We start from the raw sequence: 16246 nt of genomic DNA on the forward strand, positions 1-16246 counted from the left end.
AATTAGGTCCCTCAGACAGTTTATCTTTGATTCAGCTGAAGGTTTTCTCTGCTGGAAATCAGAAGTACTTTTTGAGGATCTTGAACCCTTTTTAAGAATTTGCATCGTTCCAAACACAACCTTATTTTACTGTTTTAGCTGATCAATGACGTATATTTTGGTAGAACATCCTTTCACAAGTCTTTTGAAAAACTGTCCCATGAGGTTTGCAGATTTAAACACTTCCCTTGGGTTGCTAGGTAACGGGGGATGGGAGTGGCAGGGGTTGCTAGGTAACGGGGGATGGGAAGGGTTGCTAGGTAACGTTGCAGAGCTTTGAAATATGACTCATTTTCCAGACACCAAAAAAAACATCAAATTAATAAAAAACTGGGTTTTTGGTTTTTGGGCTGTTTTTTAGAAGCAGCTGAGACCCAAATGAAGCCTAAATGAAAAACATGAATTTTGCATTAAATTTCTCCTTTAAAATTTTCAAATTCAATTCAAAAATACATTATTAAACCCAAAAGAAAATCAAATGTTGTAACTCTCTCATTTTTCAAAGAGTTATTGTAGATTGTTGCTGGTGACAGCAAAGATCTCTTGTAGCAGTCTGTATTACAGTAAATCTGAAGAAGCCTCTGACTGAAGACACTCTGCCTTCATGAAGACTTTCTCCTGATCTGCAAAGATTCACGAAGAGGATGAACTCATGACCTTGGCTCAATGCAAACGCTTGCTACAGTTTCACATTTTTATTCATAAGAAAATGTGAAATTCATATTTGACTTTCCTTTTGACTTCATAGCTTTGCACAACTTTGTGCATTACTATCACAAAAAATTATGTGATATAACAAAAAATTATGTGATATAAAAAAAGCTAAAAAGTTTAATGGGTCTAAATACCTTTTCAAGACGCCCCTGTTTTGACTTTAATATTACTTCTACTATCGCCATTCCTATAATGCCTTGTAATCTTATTTAAGGAGATTTCTTTATGTTAAACTGCATTTTTAATTACTGAACCTGTCATGTTATCAGGAGCCTTCCTTCCTGCATCCCTCTGGTTTGCTGTCTCACTTCTGTCTGTCTTTCTCTGGCCTTTAAATTGCTTTCTGGAGGCAGGGGATTTTGGCCAGAGAGATAAGGGGGAAAGGATGAAACACTCTCTGGCTGTCTATCTTTGTCTTTCTGGCTCTGTGGCAGAGTGTGTGTTAGTGTGTGTGTGTTGGTAGGGTCTACACAGACACGGCAGAAGGAAAGGAAAGGGTAGGCGGTTCTTGCTTGTCCCCCGGGTCTGTGAGGCTGAGGAGACGGTGGAGGCGTCTTTCAGAGGCTTTTTAAACCGCCTGCTGTCTTATCAGCTGCAAAACAAGCGGCTTTTGAATGAATGGTGTCAGAGCATACAGTGGATTCACACTGGAAGTGAGCAGGACAGATGCAGTAGTTTGTTGTTCGTCTCTGTCTCCTCTTGTCAATCAAGCCGTGAAGCGTCTAAACAAAAGCAGGTTGCTTTTATCCCAGCACAGAAGGCTGGACATGGCAAGAACATGCAGTTCACAATCTGTCAGACAACATCGTGCTTAAAGCTCCAATTTCTGTTAAAAAAAAAAAAAATATATATATATATATATATATATATATATATATATATATATATATATATATATATATATATATATATTACATTACATATTTGTCTGCCAATAAACTGTCAACAGGTTGTGACAGTTTAATATGAGAGATAATCTGTGAAAAGATCTCCTCCCTGAGTCTGAAGAAATGCACCGCTCCCAGTCAAAAACAACCAATCAGAGCCAGGAGGCGGGTCTTAGCGCTGTCAGTCATGCTCGAATACGCGCTGCTAAATGCTCTAATGGTGGAGAAACAACTTATTGTCACAGGAAAACCATCTTTTTGCTCTCATTGGTGGCAAAGCTAAGTAGCTTTAGCATTAGCAAGAGTAGCTCTGATTGGTCGTTTCAGACCGAGCTGTGACAGGAGAGCTCAATTTTTATCACAGATTATCTGTCTTATTATACTGTCACGACATGGTGGCAGTCCTATCAAATAGGTAAAAGCATTCGGTGTTGATAAAAATTACATTTATATATTTTTTATTTAACCTTTATTTACGTTGATTGAGCTGAAATTCTCCATTTCAAGAATGACCTTTTCACAAAACATTAAAACATCATACAACACAAAACAGAAGAGAAAAAAATAAAATGCTACCCTATTCATACTGACTAAACATATTTTAATGCGCAATAATTCCTCAGTTTTTAAAAGCAGGAACATTTAACTTGTAGTTTTTTCTGAGTTGATATTGAAGACTGAAAGATATTGACGCCTCGACAAATAGATGCAGTTTGTGATTTCTGTGATGTAGAGGGGATTCCCTCTGCAAAAGCGTCCCGCTTCAGTTTTTATTCATTTCGCCTCGGCTCCCTTTTTCACCTTCCTCCTGCTCCTCTTCTTCCTCCTCCTCCATGAGCTTTGATTTTACGCAGCTTGCTGCACAGATGACACACATGTATTCCTGACTCTGCTCTGTGTGTTGAAGTCATCCCCACACAGATTAGCATATTAATGGGATGTCCTCTTTGTCCCTGCTTGCTGTCAGTCAGATTTCACAGCAGCGGAGGAGAAGACGAGGAGTATGAGGGGAGCGCGGTCGTCCATCGAGAGGGAGAACTGCTTCGTGATTTCTCATAACCTACTGGTGTCACGTTTTTCCAACAGGCTGGGAACAGTTCAGCACACATGGACACTGCTGCGACAATGTGCTTCTATTTTTATTCCTGAGAGGAAAATCTGAAATTCAAAAACCAAAACAGAAACAAAAACGGCCTCCAGTCTCCACAGGTGAACTGTTTGATCAGCCTGATTTGAAATGTAAAATACAGAAAACATCTGCGCTGTGATTTTAAAGGAAACCTTTTTTTCTTTATTCCTGAAACAAACTGCTTTTGATTTTAATGATTTGTAGTTGAATAATCTTCAACTACAAATGCGCATCTTTCAATCAACTGAAAGTTTTAGATTCCAAATTGGGACATCTTATGAAACTTATAAAATTTAAATATTTATTTTTTCACTCTTATTGCATCAAATCTTTCTGATAACTGAAGAGTTCATCATATTTTTTTATGTTTTTGTCACCAAAACTCCTCATTTTTGAAGGAAAAACGTAGATTATGCATTATTTCCAAAAATATTTTATATGTTAGTCACAGTTTCGACTTGGTCAAAATGAATATTTATTTTAATGCTTTATTTTTGTCACATTAAAAAAAAAACTCCTCTTTTTCCCTTAATGTTTCAACATGGTACATCATTTATTTATCTGAAACCAGCTCCTATATCTCACTGAAAAGTGGTGTACTAAGATATTTGTATCAAAAACTAGACCAAAAATATTTGCCAAGGTTTTGTTCTTAAAATTTTCTCTCTTAACAAAAGTACTTGGGTTCATTTTGACTTATAATTCTGTAAATTTTACATCTTTCATCTCATTTAATCCCAGGATTGGGAATAAATCTCATAATTTTCTTTTAACGAAAAAAGAAAATTATTATAGAAGGCATCTATCATATTCTTATTATTTATCATGAAAGCTTTATCACCATGATAAGAATTTTGATTTATTGTTGCCTTTATACATGTCAATTATTGATGTTTACAAATAAAACTGACATGATCAGACACTTTATTTTTGCTGTTTTCTCCACTTTTTATTAGACGAGAGCTTAAATAAATATCAGTAAATTAGAAAATGTTATTAAACTAAGTCACTGTGTGCAGCTTAATGGTATAAATCACACTATTTTTTAAGCAAATGAGAAAGTTTTTCCTAGTGTTGGAGTCACTGTGAATGCCATGCAGTTAGCATCCTGCAAAACAACCTAAAATCACAAATACTGTGATAAAGTTCAACTCTGCATCGTAACCCGCTGCTTTCTTCCACTCCTCTGATTGTGATGCTTCCCGTCACAATCAGATCTTTGTCCCTGTTTGCCTCCGGTTACCTAGCAACGGTCTCCACAGCTACAAACGACTCAATAAACTGCTTGTGTCCCCTTGTTAGTTTGTTGATTAGTTGGTTTATTTTGTTTAATGGAGCGGTCGTTGGGAGGAGAAATGTTTTCCTCAGGGTCAGTGTGGCCTCAGGTCACGCAGCTCAGTTATAATGAGGCAAATTGCACTTTATTTCCCACTTTCACAGTGAAGCGCTCGGCGTTCTCACTGTCAGTCACACAGAGGGATCAAACTTTTGCTGTGCAGCTTTAAAAAGCAGCAATATGGTCACAGAGAGAAAAAAAAACAAATGGTATAGAATAATCGCTTCCGGAGCCTGGATTTTGAGCATTGGAGCCACAGGAAGATCTATTTATACCGCTTCTAAAAATAGACATACTTCTCCATAGAAACATGAAATCCTGAGGGGTGTGTTACTCCCCTCAGGAGCTGCAGCTTTTGTGTGTCTGTGTTATTCCTCAGCTTCTTCTCTGTCTGAAGGCACAGGAGTGACGGCATATTCCAGCCGTGAAGCTTTCCTTTGGGGAGTCTCCGCCAGCGGCAGACGGGGATTTACATTACTTTGATGATGAGTCCTCATCTGCCTGCATGGCGATGAGCTTCCAGCCGATGTGAATGGACTCTCAAGCATTCATCAAAAGGGAAACGTGTGAATCCCCGCTCTGAGAGGGAAGAATGTCGATGCAGAATTAGGAGAGCTGTTGCACAGAAATACACACAATAAGCGTTTTACTTCGATTTATCATTTTGAAGGTAAAGTTTCAGTATGGAAAACATTACAATGTCCCCAAGCTGCAACTTCAGCGGTTCATTTGTCTCCCTGATGCTCATTAAAAGCACATTTCTGACTGTAATCTCACGATCCAAACATAGAGTTGCCCTGGATTGCAGGAAGCAGAGAAATGTGAGCTAAAAGAAGAAAATCAGTGGAAAATAATTTGATTTCAGATGTCGGTCTCATATTGAAGTGGCGTAGCTCTAGAAGGTGCAAGGTAATTTCTAGAATAATAAAAATGCAAAATACATTTCAACCACAAACTTTAATCTATTTTCTTGGCATTTTATATGACGGGCCGACACAAAGTAGTGCATGATTGTGAAGGAGAAGATGAATTATGCATTTCAAATGTTTTCCCTCTCACAAATCTGAAAATGGAGCAAACATTTGTTTGTGCATCAAGACTTTGGAGAGCCATCATTTGACTTTACAAATGAAAATTATTTATGTTTCTGCTCATTTTAAACACAAGGAGACAGAAATTCCCAAATCTTTTTTGCAAACTGGCTACGTAGTTCATCCAATCAGACAAATTGGATGAACTATGTATTTCATCCAATCTGAATTAGATTCAGGTCTGCACTTTGAAAGACACATTTAGCGTGATGGGAAGCGTTACTTTTCATTTACACACAATGTTTTGGATTTATTGCAAAAAGTTTTGGTTTAGTTTCTCTTCATGTGTCCCCAATAAGTCACAATGGAATCATTTCAATCAATTTAAATGATTGAATTATATCTTCACAAAGTGCTGTAGATGCCTGTTGATCACTTTTATTTAAAAGTTCACGTTATGCGGAACATACGCGGTTTATACTTTAATTTGGGATCCAACTGCTTCTAAAAGCAGCCTTGGTGTTTTTAGAGTAAAACGAGCCGTTTCCAAAACCGCCTCAATCAACGGCAGTTCCCGGTCACCCAGCAACCCCAGTGGAACTCCAACCGTTTGTTCAGCTGCTTTAACCGCTCAATGCGACGTTCAGTGACTGCTGGGGAAAAAAAACAACAACAAAACAAGTGTTTTATTGTTTACTTACAATTCAGAAAAGATGTTTGTTTAATATTTAAAGACAACTGTGTAACTGCGCGTCTGTTTGAAATAATTTTTATGTGCGAGTGTAAATGTTGATTTAAGGGGCGTGGCCAGAAGTAGCTCATTTGGATTTAAAGTGACAGGACACCCTAAATTGCTCTTTCTGAAAAAAAAAAACTTAAAATAGGCAAAACCGAGCAGACTACTTAAAGGTATTTAAAAGAATGAAAGCTTTTGGAAGGAAATACAAACGTGAAATGTTTTAGATAGTCACTGCAGTTTTCTTTAATTGAATATTGCTTAGTTGTATGTCTAAAATTGTTTATTTTGTGATATTTGAATATGTTGTTGGTTATATTGGTAACGAAAAGCATTTATTGTGTATGGAGTTTCAAGAAATATTAAATAATTTAAAAATATATATCATGTTTTAACTCATCTTTACTGAATGACAAATATATTTGAAAATGCCTAACTGACCTCCGCAGATCTCATTTTTATATTCACACTAGAAACGGTAAAATATCAAGATGGCATTTAAGACCCACCAAAAGGCCATCACAAGATGTAAGGAGACACAGGCAGTTTAATGAAGGTGAAAATGGAGTGAGCAAGCCGTTTTACAGCTCTGATATAATTTAAATATATCTGTGAGAGGAAGGAAACCTAAAGATAATGAATGGAGGCTCGTATTTGCCTCTTGGTCTTGGCATTCAACTCTTACTTAAATCACTAAAGGATAGCATATGCAGCAAATACTGATGTCTTTCTGCAGCATTCAGCTCAAGCTGCACAGAAATGGTTTGAAAACAACAAAAGTGATCTTCTGACCTAGTCAAAGCTACAGCAGATCCCCAGCAAAACTGACAGAGACTCCAAGCTGTGATTACACCCAAAGGAGCATCTACTAAACACTGACTTGAAGAGGGCAAATATTTATGTTATCAGTTATTTTATGCTTTATAGTTTGGTAAAACCACAGCTACTGGTATTTTACCGTAAATTACAGACGTTTTTACAGTCTTGTGGATTTTTGAATTCATGTTTGTTCTTCATTCAGTGGGAGGAGAATTAAAAAATTTTACTCAAGAGCAGCGATACATCATAATAAAATTATCCAAAAAAAAGCAACAAGAAAAGTGAAGTAGAAATACTCATAAAGTGATTTTTTTTTCCCAAAAAAATTACTAAAGTAAATGTAACTGCGGAAACCTACTTAACTGGACTTAATTTTGTAGAATTTTTTTGCCAAAAACATTCAAAGTTGGATTGATTTGCAAAATTGATAAATACTGTAAACAAAGCAAATAGTTTTTTATAGACACTGTAAGTTCAGACTCATTAATGTAGAGACATAAATCAGAGCCATCAGTCCCAGATGAACTCGTTAACAATCTTTAAGGGTTTGAGATCCATCTGGTTGTTCCTGTTTGAGTTGCAGATGGAAGCTGACCTTTTCTTTGTCCTACCAGAGAGACTTTCTCTCTGCTAGCCGTTTCTGATCCTTCCTCAATGTGAGGAAGACATACTGAAATGGTTAAATAAAAGAAAGCCAGAATAACACAATGGTCTCCTTCTCTGACCTCCAAACGATGCTCAGTGTTGTGATAACATGCATTTACACTGGGGTTGCAAGACAGTAAAATGTGTGTATTTAGGAGATAACATGGCAGAGAGGAGATAAAATTAAGATAACATGATTAGATCTGAGGGTTTGTCAAAAAAATCCAGTTAGTTAAAAAGTCTCTATAGAGATAAAATCTTCAGTTACGAGAATAATATGTCTCTCTCCAGACCTGGAACAGGGCTTTTATTATATAAGCCTGGCTTTATTCAGCAGCTAAATGTAATGATGATTCTGTCTTTAAAGAAATAATTGTCACATTATAAAATATTTATAAGATATTCAGCAGAAACAATGCATAATACTGCCCTAAAAGATACTTTATGAAATACATTTGCAGGTGAAACATCACTGTTTTTTAAGCTTCTTCAATTAATGCAGTTTATTATCATTGCACCAATTTACATTAAATATTTTTACAGAAATAAGTCATTCAATCCTCTTGAAGGCATTTATTTATGTGTCTAATGAGAGGCACAGCTACACTAATATTTTCATTACCAGAGATTTTATTTAGCTTATGCTTGTTTTGGTTTGTGTTTTACAAGTAAATTTTATGTTTCACTTCGGGCTCACACAGCATATTTAATGAGGTACCAAAAACGCTCTGATGGCACTTCACTGATCCGGCTGAAAAGAGTCTGATCCAAAGTACTTGACTTTCATATTTTATTAAAACAAGAATCAAACTGTGTTTTTAAAAAATATCAGAGGTTTTGGTCGGAGTCACTCTGTAAAAAACTAAACCTCCTCTGAAAAGCTGAATATGGGTTAAAGCTATTTAATATCTCACAGTTTACTTTGATTTCTGTAACTTTAACATGATATATTTATATTACTTTTTGCTATTCAGGTGGTATATAATAATTTTAAAAGTTGTCATGCTCTAACAATATTGATCTCTACTATTCTAGATTTTATGTTTATATTTTCTGTGTTTGCTAGGTAAGACTTTAGCTTTAGTGTTTTCTTATTTATTTATAAGCATTTGATTATTTCCCTCTTCAATATTTACATACATCTCCAATGTTTTCTCACTAATCTACCTACTTTTGTTTCCACACATCCTTGTTCTCTATAATTGAGATTTTCCCTAATTTTAATTCATTATTTTATAACCAATATAATTTTTTTCTGTGTTTTTATTTGATAAAACTATGATACTGCAATAACATAACTTTCATAAACAGTCTTCCTGGAACGGTAAGTTGTTTTTCCACCATTAGCACATTGAGCAGGGAGTACTTGAGGATAATTGACAGCGCTAAGACCTTCCTATTGATTCTGATAGGTTGTTTTTCCACTGAGAGCAGTGGAGATCTTTTTTTTTTTACAGATAATTTGTCTCACAACAAACTGTCACAACATGGTGACAGTTTTGACTGATATTTAAAAAGTATATATATATATATTTACATTTAAATAAAAGTTACATAGTGCAGCTTTAACCCAAACTCGCCTCCTGATGCAATCACCCTGTCACTGCAGTCTGTGACAGGGTGAATGTGGCTCTAGCAACCAGAAAAGCTGCATGAATTCAGTCCTAATCTGTCGGTTTTACAGTGAGAGTTTGTTTTCAGGTTGCTTCTTCTCCATCTTAGGTGAATAACAGGAATCATCTTAATTGGAAAGGCTGCCTCCCCTCTTATGCCCTGCAGGATGTTAACATTTCCCTGCTGCTCATTAAACAATCAGTGTGATGTGTGAAGAAGCTTGACCTCCCTCTGTCGCCGTTTGGCCTGGTTCTGCTGCCTCTTCCTTCCTGCTGCAGGCAGCTTTACAGAAAGGCGTCGACTAAATTGATTTAGCTCCCGACCAGGCACACATGGTTTCTCTAGCAGGGCGTTAATTGCATTTCTCTCCGAAAGACTCTCATGACGATCATATAACACAAACACACAAAAGAGAGTATCTTTCTCACATTATCTTAAATTTGCTGCAATGATGACAAGGGGAGAAAAGAGATTAATTCATTTGTAAAAGTTGTGTTTTTTTCACTTGTTTCACTGCCTTAATATGGAAAAATAACATATTTGTGTAGCAGTCTAACAAACATAGCTTAAGTTCTTATCAAACTAATTGACATTTCTGCCTTTGAAAGTTTTATTACACCAGATTTGACAGCTTTTTAAATTAGAAGCAAAACTAAGTGTGTGCTTATAGTTTGTAAACAGTCTGCAGCTTTAACATGTGTGTTTAAGCTGCATTTTAATAAACAGGGTCTGTTTGGAAGACCGATCTGATCTTTGCACCCGCTTTAACTTCCTGGCTGATGTGCAGAGATGCTGCTTCGATATCTCTGCTTAATATTCTTTCTCTGTAAGACCAATCTATTTTATGGAGTGCACCATTATCTCCTGCAGTAAAACACCCACGCAACACCTCATATATCACAGTTAGGATGACGTCCGCAGGCTTACTGCTACCCCCACTTTATTTCTAATGATGGTCATTATGGCCAAACATTTCAGTTTTAGTTTCATCAAAACACAAGATCTGTCTCCATCATTGGGGCCTGCCCATAGCAATGCATGAGGAGAGCAGTGACTGACTTGCTTTGCGTACTTTGGCAGGCCCCGGTTAAATTTCTTCTGGATTTTTTTTTTTTTCTAGTATTTATTATTCTTCCGTTACCATTAAGGCGGCTCGTACCGCTGCGTGCCCACCCACAAAAGTGGTATCAAAACATTGGAGCTATTACTTTTAGTGGGATTCGGAGTTACCATGGCGACGTAAAAATCGAAAAACGACTAAAATTTCAAATTGCCGAAACTTAAGGGTGTAACTGACGTTTTGTTGGGAAACAGTGCAATTTTGACCCCAAATACATTTCGAAACCGCCGTCTCGCCCACTAATATCGCCCTATCGGTATCAAACTGTTACACTATTTTTCTAATTGGCAAATTTATTTTTCTAAAACCCATTTCCGTAATTTTAAGGTCAATTGAAACGTAGCTAGTTAAACCTTTCTGTGGATTCAGGTAAGTTTGAAACTTTTCTTTTGGTTTTTGTGGTGAAAACTGCTGCAGTTTGAGGCGTTATCCTTGTTTTGGGAAATTTTCACACTAGTAAACAAATGTTCTGGAAAAATGAGTTCTTATGGAAAGATATGCTGAATCTCATAGTTGGAAAAAGTCGTTGCAAAAGTAATTTCTTCACTTTTTCACAAATTGTAGCATTTCTATAGCAGCAAGTCTGAGAACAATTTCCAAACTCTTATAAACTTAAATAAATAAAAATAAAAATAACTCTTTTTTTTTTTTTTGTCTTCAGATAGTAGCAATTTGATTTGCTTCCAAGAGAGCCAATCAGGAGCCTTTAGGGCAGGCACGTGCAGAGGAGGGGGCACAAGGGGCCTGAGCCCCTGCGCCTTTTATCCTTGATGCCCCTGGTGTCCTTTTTGATGTTTTCATTTTTTCTTTTTCAAACAACATTTTTTTTTCAATATTTTATCTGTATGTCAGAAGGTCTGCTTGTGCCCCTCAGCAATAATATTAACTAAATATAATAATTGATCAAAATAAGCTAGTCTGGCTGCCCTCAGTCTAATGACGCTGAGAGTCCATGGTGAGGAGGGGGTCAGATCTGTGACTCTAACTACAAAATATTCATACCAATGTGTGAATATTTTGTTCATTTTTAAGCCTGTTCAAATTATAAACCTTATAGAATGATTAAAAAACTCTACTTACAGTAAATGAATGGTTTAATTATATCATTCTCAATCTGAACTTAATATTTGACTATTAAAATCCCAGTTTTAATCCGTAGCCTCCTGAAATGTACACCTCCAACATCCGTCATGATTAATCCTTTGCCCCAAATGATTTAGTGATCATTTGAGGCAGTTCTGCATTGCTAACTATTAACCCTATTAAAGGGTCAATAGTTAGCAATGCAGAACTGATCTGACCGTTTTCATAGCAACGATCAGAAGCAAGACATTCCCCCAGAACCACAGTGATCTCATCGCAGCTATGACCTCACTGCCTATGAGGTCATAGTTACATAGATCAAAGAGCTTCTAGGGTTATAAATGCTTCTGTCTCAAAATATCAGGTAGGAGACCAGCAACTCTTTGACATTTGACACTTTGTTTCTTTCAACAATTTTTACAATGGAAAACGTTTTAGTGACCCTGTTTTTCCCCCTCTCTTTTAGCGCAGGATACCTGATTACAACTGGTGTGAGGAAGGTGTGCAACAAACTCCTTCCTCACATCAAGTTTGAAACAAACCATCAAGATGACTGCAACGATTACGATGAATTTGATGCCTTTCTCTTCAATCCTCCTCCAGCTGGACAACAAACCTCCCTGGCCGGGGAAACCTCAGAAGACAACAATGCTGTAGAGACAATTGACGAGGATTGCGTGAGTTTTCAGCCTGAACCGGCTGAAAACTCACCATCCGGTTTGACAGGAAAGGGATCAGATGTCGCTGATCCCAAAGAAGAAACTTCCCGGCTGGGGAAGAAAATGAACATCGGTGCCCTGACCACTCGACGTCGAATCTGAAATCAAGCGATAAGAAGAAATCGGTGCATTTCGCTGAGCTGCCTGTACCTTACAAATATGAAAGACCTGGCTGTTACATCTGTTATGAGGAGGCAAAAAAGAGACGCAGGCAACAACCTGAAGAAGAAGACCCATGTTGTTGTGCTGTATGACGTACAGTCAACATACAGCACAACATGTTATCGTTGCTGCAGCATCTTGTTGGAAACGTTGGAGGAGCTTTGTCTCCAGTACAAAGAGATTTTGTGAACATTAGATAATAGATGGATGATGGAAACATTTTTTTAAACTTGTTTATATGAATGGGCTCTTTGCACCTGCCGCGCTGACGTCACAACTGCATGCCCAAATGCAGCTCTTTTTTTTCGCTTTCAGTTACTATTACTGCTATAAAAGTCAAAGTCGTACCTAAGACACAAATAAAACAATACTATGCACTTTGTTTAAGTGTTCGTGGATTTCCAAGCGATCCTGAATTACGACGGCTTGTAAATATTCGTTGCTACCAGTTGAAGCTAACGCCACACAACAACGTTTGCAGCCTTCATTTCACTCCGGATCAGATTCTTCAGCCTAAAGACGAAGGTAAAGGAGCCGTCCTGTGTTATTAACATTAAATCGCTTCTGTATTCAGCCTGAAAGAGCGAGTGTTTGGGAACGAGAGAGCAGAACCGGACAGCCGAGCAACTGATCCGCCTGAACACACCGCTGTAAACACAGCTGTAAACACCATCCTAATGAGCCTGGGCTCGTTGTGCTTCTTCGGGCTGGAAGCAAAAAGCCTGAACTGTAATCTGCCCCCCGCCAGCGTTTATTGTCGTTAACAATAAATACATATAATATACTTGAAAATAAGGTACAAACATTGTCCGATAGAATGGATGAGAAATGTTTAGATACTTAAATAGCAGATTTTTACAAGAAAAATGTCCGAGAATATTGCCTACTAGCATAAGCTAAAGCTAATGTTAGCCACAAAGTTTAAAGAAAGTAAAACTCACCTTCTGTGAATGTATAAGGAGGCGAACATCTTAAAACCTTTCTCCGGCTTACTTGTTGGGGCTTCGGATCGATGTACATTATTAATTGTTACCTTGGAGAAGCCCTGCAAATGCCCGGTGTAAAGTACCGTTTTCAACAGATCGGAAACATTTGAGCCGTTTTTTCCCGAACGCGGAAACTCAGGTGCAAAGAACCCAATATTCTTAGTATATAATTAATGTAATTCTTAGTAATATAGTAATTATCATATTGCAAAGTACTATACTAAAATGACTCCAATAAATCATAACAAGTATTGTTAATAACAACAATAATAAATAATTATCAATATAAATATTAACAATTAGTAATATTTATATTGATAATTATTATTACTGTTGATTATGATAGAAGCAACAAAGTCATTGTAATTCAATATTGTTTTTTTTAAATAATAATAATAGTAATATTGATATCGCAACACAAAAAGTTGAGTTTGAGTTATCCAGAGCTATAGACTGGCTAACCAGTTTGTTCGCTCACACAATCAGGAGTGGAGATAAAAACCATTCCTACCAGTAGCCCAGAAGTGTTAGCTAATGATGTCTCTGAAGCTGATGTTGAAGTCTTTAATGAAATCCGTAGTGAGATCTTATTAACCTCCATTAAGCTGCAAAGTGCCAATATGTGGTGGTATAAAAGCACCACATACTGTGGGAAATCTCTAAAGATGGAGAAAGTACCACATTAATCTCACTTAAAGAGCAGCAGCTGCACCAGTCCAGCTGTGAGGGGTAATGTTGCACATCTGCCCAGATGTTACAGGTTAACTCGTTGGATAAATAACTCCACAGTTTGGTAGCTTTCCCCACGTCTCTAAAATATGGATGTCCAGTTGTGTCCTCTGTAGAAGCTCCCTGCCGCACCCCACCCTCTCCGTGAATCCCTGTGTGTGTGTGTGTGTGTGTGTGTGTGTGTGTGTGTGTGTGTGTGTGTGTGTGTGTGTGTGTGTGTGTGTGTGTGCGTGGATAAATGTGTGTGCGCACATTCCTTCGCATCCAGAGGAGCGACAGTCAGGTTGAGGCTCCGCGCAAAGAGGACACACTCTCCACGGGGGGAAAAAAAACACCATGCAGGTAGGTCTCAAACATCTTTAATATTCTTATTTTATAAAATAAAATCTTGTCTGTCGTAGAAGGAGAATGCAATAGTTACATTTCCATTTGCTCACTTGTGCTACTTGTTGGCTTCTCGCTGCTTTTTGTCGTGTCCCTGCATCCCTCCATGATCTCTTTGAGCTCGTTTGCTGCCAGTTTTTTGCCCAAAGCGGAGTTTCTTAGTGAAGTTATGTAATTGCAGCTCAGCTGGAAGCTGCATGTGGTGGAAACGCTACGCTCTGCGCGCAGCGCAGCGCAAACCCTGCGGACACCAAGTGTCACTCGGCATCACCGTGACTTTTCCTCTCACTCGTTGAGTCCAGGCTTTTTTCTTTCTTTCTTTCTTTTTTTTTCTTTTTTTACGCGGCCACTTTTTCTTCGTGATTCCGAGTGTCACGCGTGTCTCCAAAGCTGCTGCTGGTAACGTGTGCACGCGCCTCCAGTCCTCGCCTGAGCAGCAGGGAGTGAGTGGGATCATGTGTCTGGAATCATGTGTGTGCAGGTTGGGAGATCAGTCCCCAACAACCAGCAGAGTCTGGATCGAGCAGACTGGAATGTAAAAAGGCTCAAAGTGATTCCCCGCTTGTCAATCCACTCTGGTTGAGTTTCATCCTTTTGAAGGTTTTTCTCCTTCTGAGATGGAAATCAGGAACAACCTGTTACAACGATTCAGATTACATCTTATTTATTTATTTATTTATTTTTAAAGGAAGCAGCCAATTCTGGCATCGTTTCATATCGGAATCGTTTTGTTTGTGTGCATAAATCGCGAACAGAGGAATTATTGCATATCGGAAAGGCGGAGGGGCGATATAGAATTATATAGTTTATCTCAATATTTTGAGGTTCTACCGTGATAATAAAAAATTATGCGTGTTTATGATGACTATTTGTGATTTATTGGATGGCTGTGACTGCATGGCACAGCAGTCATGCCACATAACAAACGCTGTTCTTGAAGCCACTTTCTTAAGGAAGTGGCATTTAAATTACAAAGCTGAACACAGTAACTGCATTTAAAAATATATATTTTTTTATTTACTGATATTTATTGAAATGCTTGTGGAACAAAGGGAGAAAATAGTTTTAAAAATCCAACAATACTTTTTTTATTTAGGATATTTAATTAAATCAAGACAACAATAAATCAAAAAATGTCATGATAAATGCAATAAATGTATAAAACTTTTTTTTCGGTTTTTACGTCCAAATTTCAAGTATTTCCAGATTAACCTATACAGGCATCTCTGTCATTTAAAGCCCATTTTAAAATCAGTTATTAAAATATTCAATCTAAGTTGTTTTATTAAGTGGTGAGAATTTGGGAATGGCAGTTTTACAAATTATGTAAAAACCTATTTTGTGATTATTAAATTATAAATAAATAAACATGGTTGATTGATGAACGAATGTTTTTCCTGTTTTCTGCAGGAAGCCTGAAGTGTCCGACACGCAGTTCTATTTTGCAGTTCTGGTTTTTAATCTCTGGATTGCTGTCTTTCTTTCTCTCAAACTTCCATTTTGACCAGTTTGTGTTCATTCTCCAATTCTTTAACGTCTTTTAGATTATATTGTTGCCAAATGCCTTCCCACTACTTTCTGTCATAATGCAGCTGAGATGCCTGTTGATGCATATTAGGCTCATACCAAGAATCAGGTTGGAGGCACTGAGCAGTCAGAATGTGAAGAGGTCAGATTGAGATTTTCAGTGCAGCATTCAGAGCACAGATTAAAAATTATGCAAATCTTAGACTGGGGAAAGTTGTGAAAATATTACTAGACCCAATTAAGCCTACAGAGGTGGGTGTGCTGTATTCAAGTGAACAAGTAAACAGAAGAAAATATATATTTAATTTAAAAGAGTTCTGTGTTGCTTTATCAGACATGAAAATATGTTAAGTATGTATAAATACAGGCAGCTGTTAGTATTGCATTGGTGGTTCAAGTAAGGCTGTAAGAATACATTATATTTGCACACAGAGAGGGACTATATATTACTTTTTGTATTATTGTATTATTATTGAATTGTTCTAGATATTGTATAATCATTTCATGTCAAACTGTTAAACAATGTTTAAATTTCCAAAACTCTTAATTTTTCTGATTAATGTAAACCCACAAATATACTCATCTG

The 16246-nt window shown here is 37.2% G+C and overlaps 1 protein-coding gene across 3 annotated transcripts in view; it reads left to right on the forward strand.

Annotated features, from left to right (window-relative positions):
- The first annotated feature begins 13448 nt into the window (after window positions 1-13448).
- kcnip3b (Kv channel interacting protein 3b, calsenilin) overlaps window positions 13449-16246 on the forward strand; it is a 32802-nt gene continuing 30004 nt past the window's right edge. Inside the window, exon 1 of one of the 3 annotated variants that reach the window (XM_055039586.1) lies at window positions 13449-14079. In XM_055039586.1, coding sequence (XP_054895561.1) covers window positions 13988-14079 — 92 coding nt within the window. In that variant the 5' untranslated portion in view covers window positions 13449-13987. Of the gene's footprint in view, window positions 14092-16246 lie in introns of all 3 variants that reach the window. The other 2 variants (XM_055039583.1, XM_055039584.1) reach the window with 2 other exon arrangements.

Source organism: Poeciliopsis prolifica, unplaced genomic scaffold (genome assembly GCF_027474105.1).
Source record: "Poeciliopsis prolifica strain line A6 unplaced genomic scaffold, Auburn_PproV2 SCAFFOLD014, whole genome shotgun sequence".
Classification (NCBI taxonomy): Eukaryota; Metazoa; Chordata; class Actinopteri; order Cyprinodontiformes; family Poeciliidae; genus Poeciliopsis; species Poeciliopsis prolifica.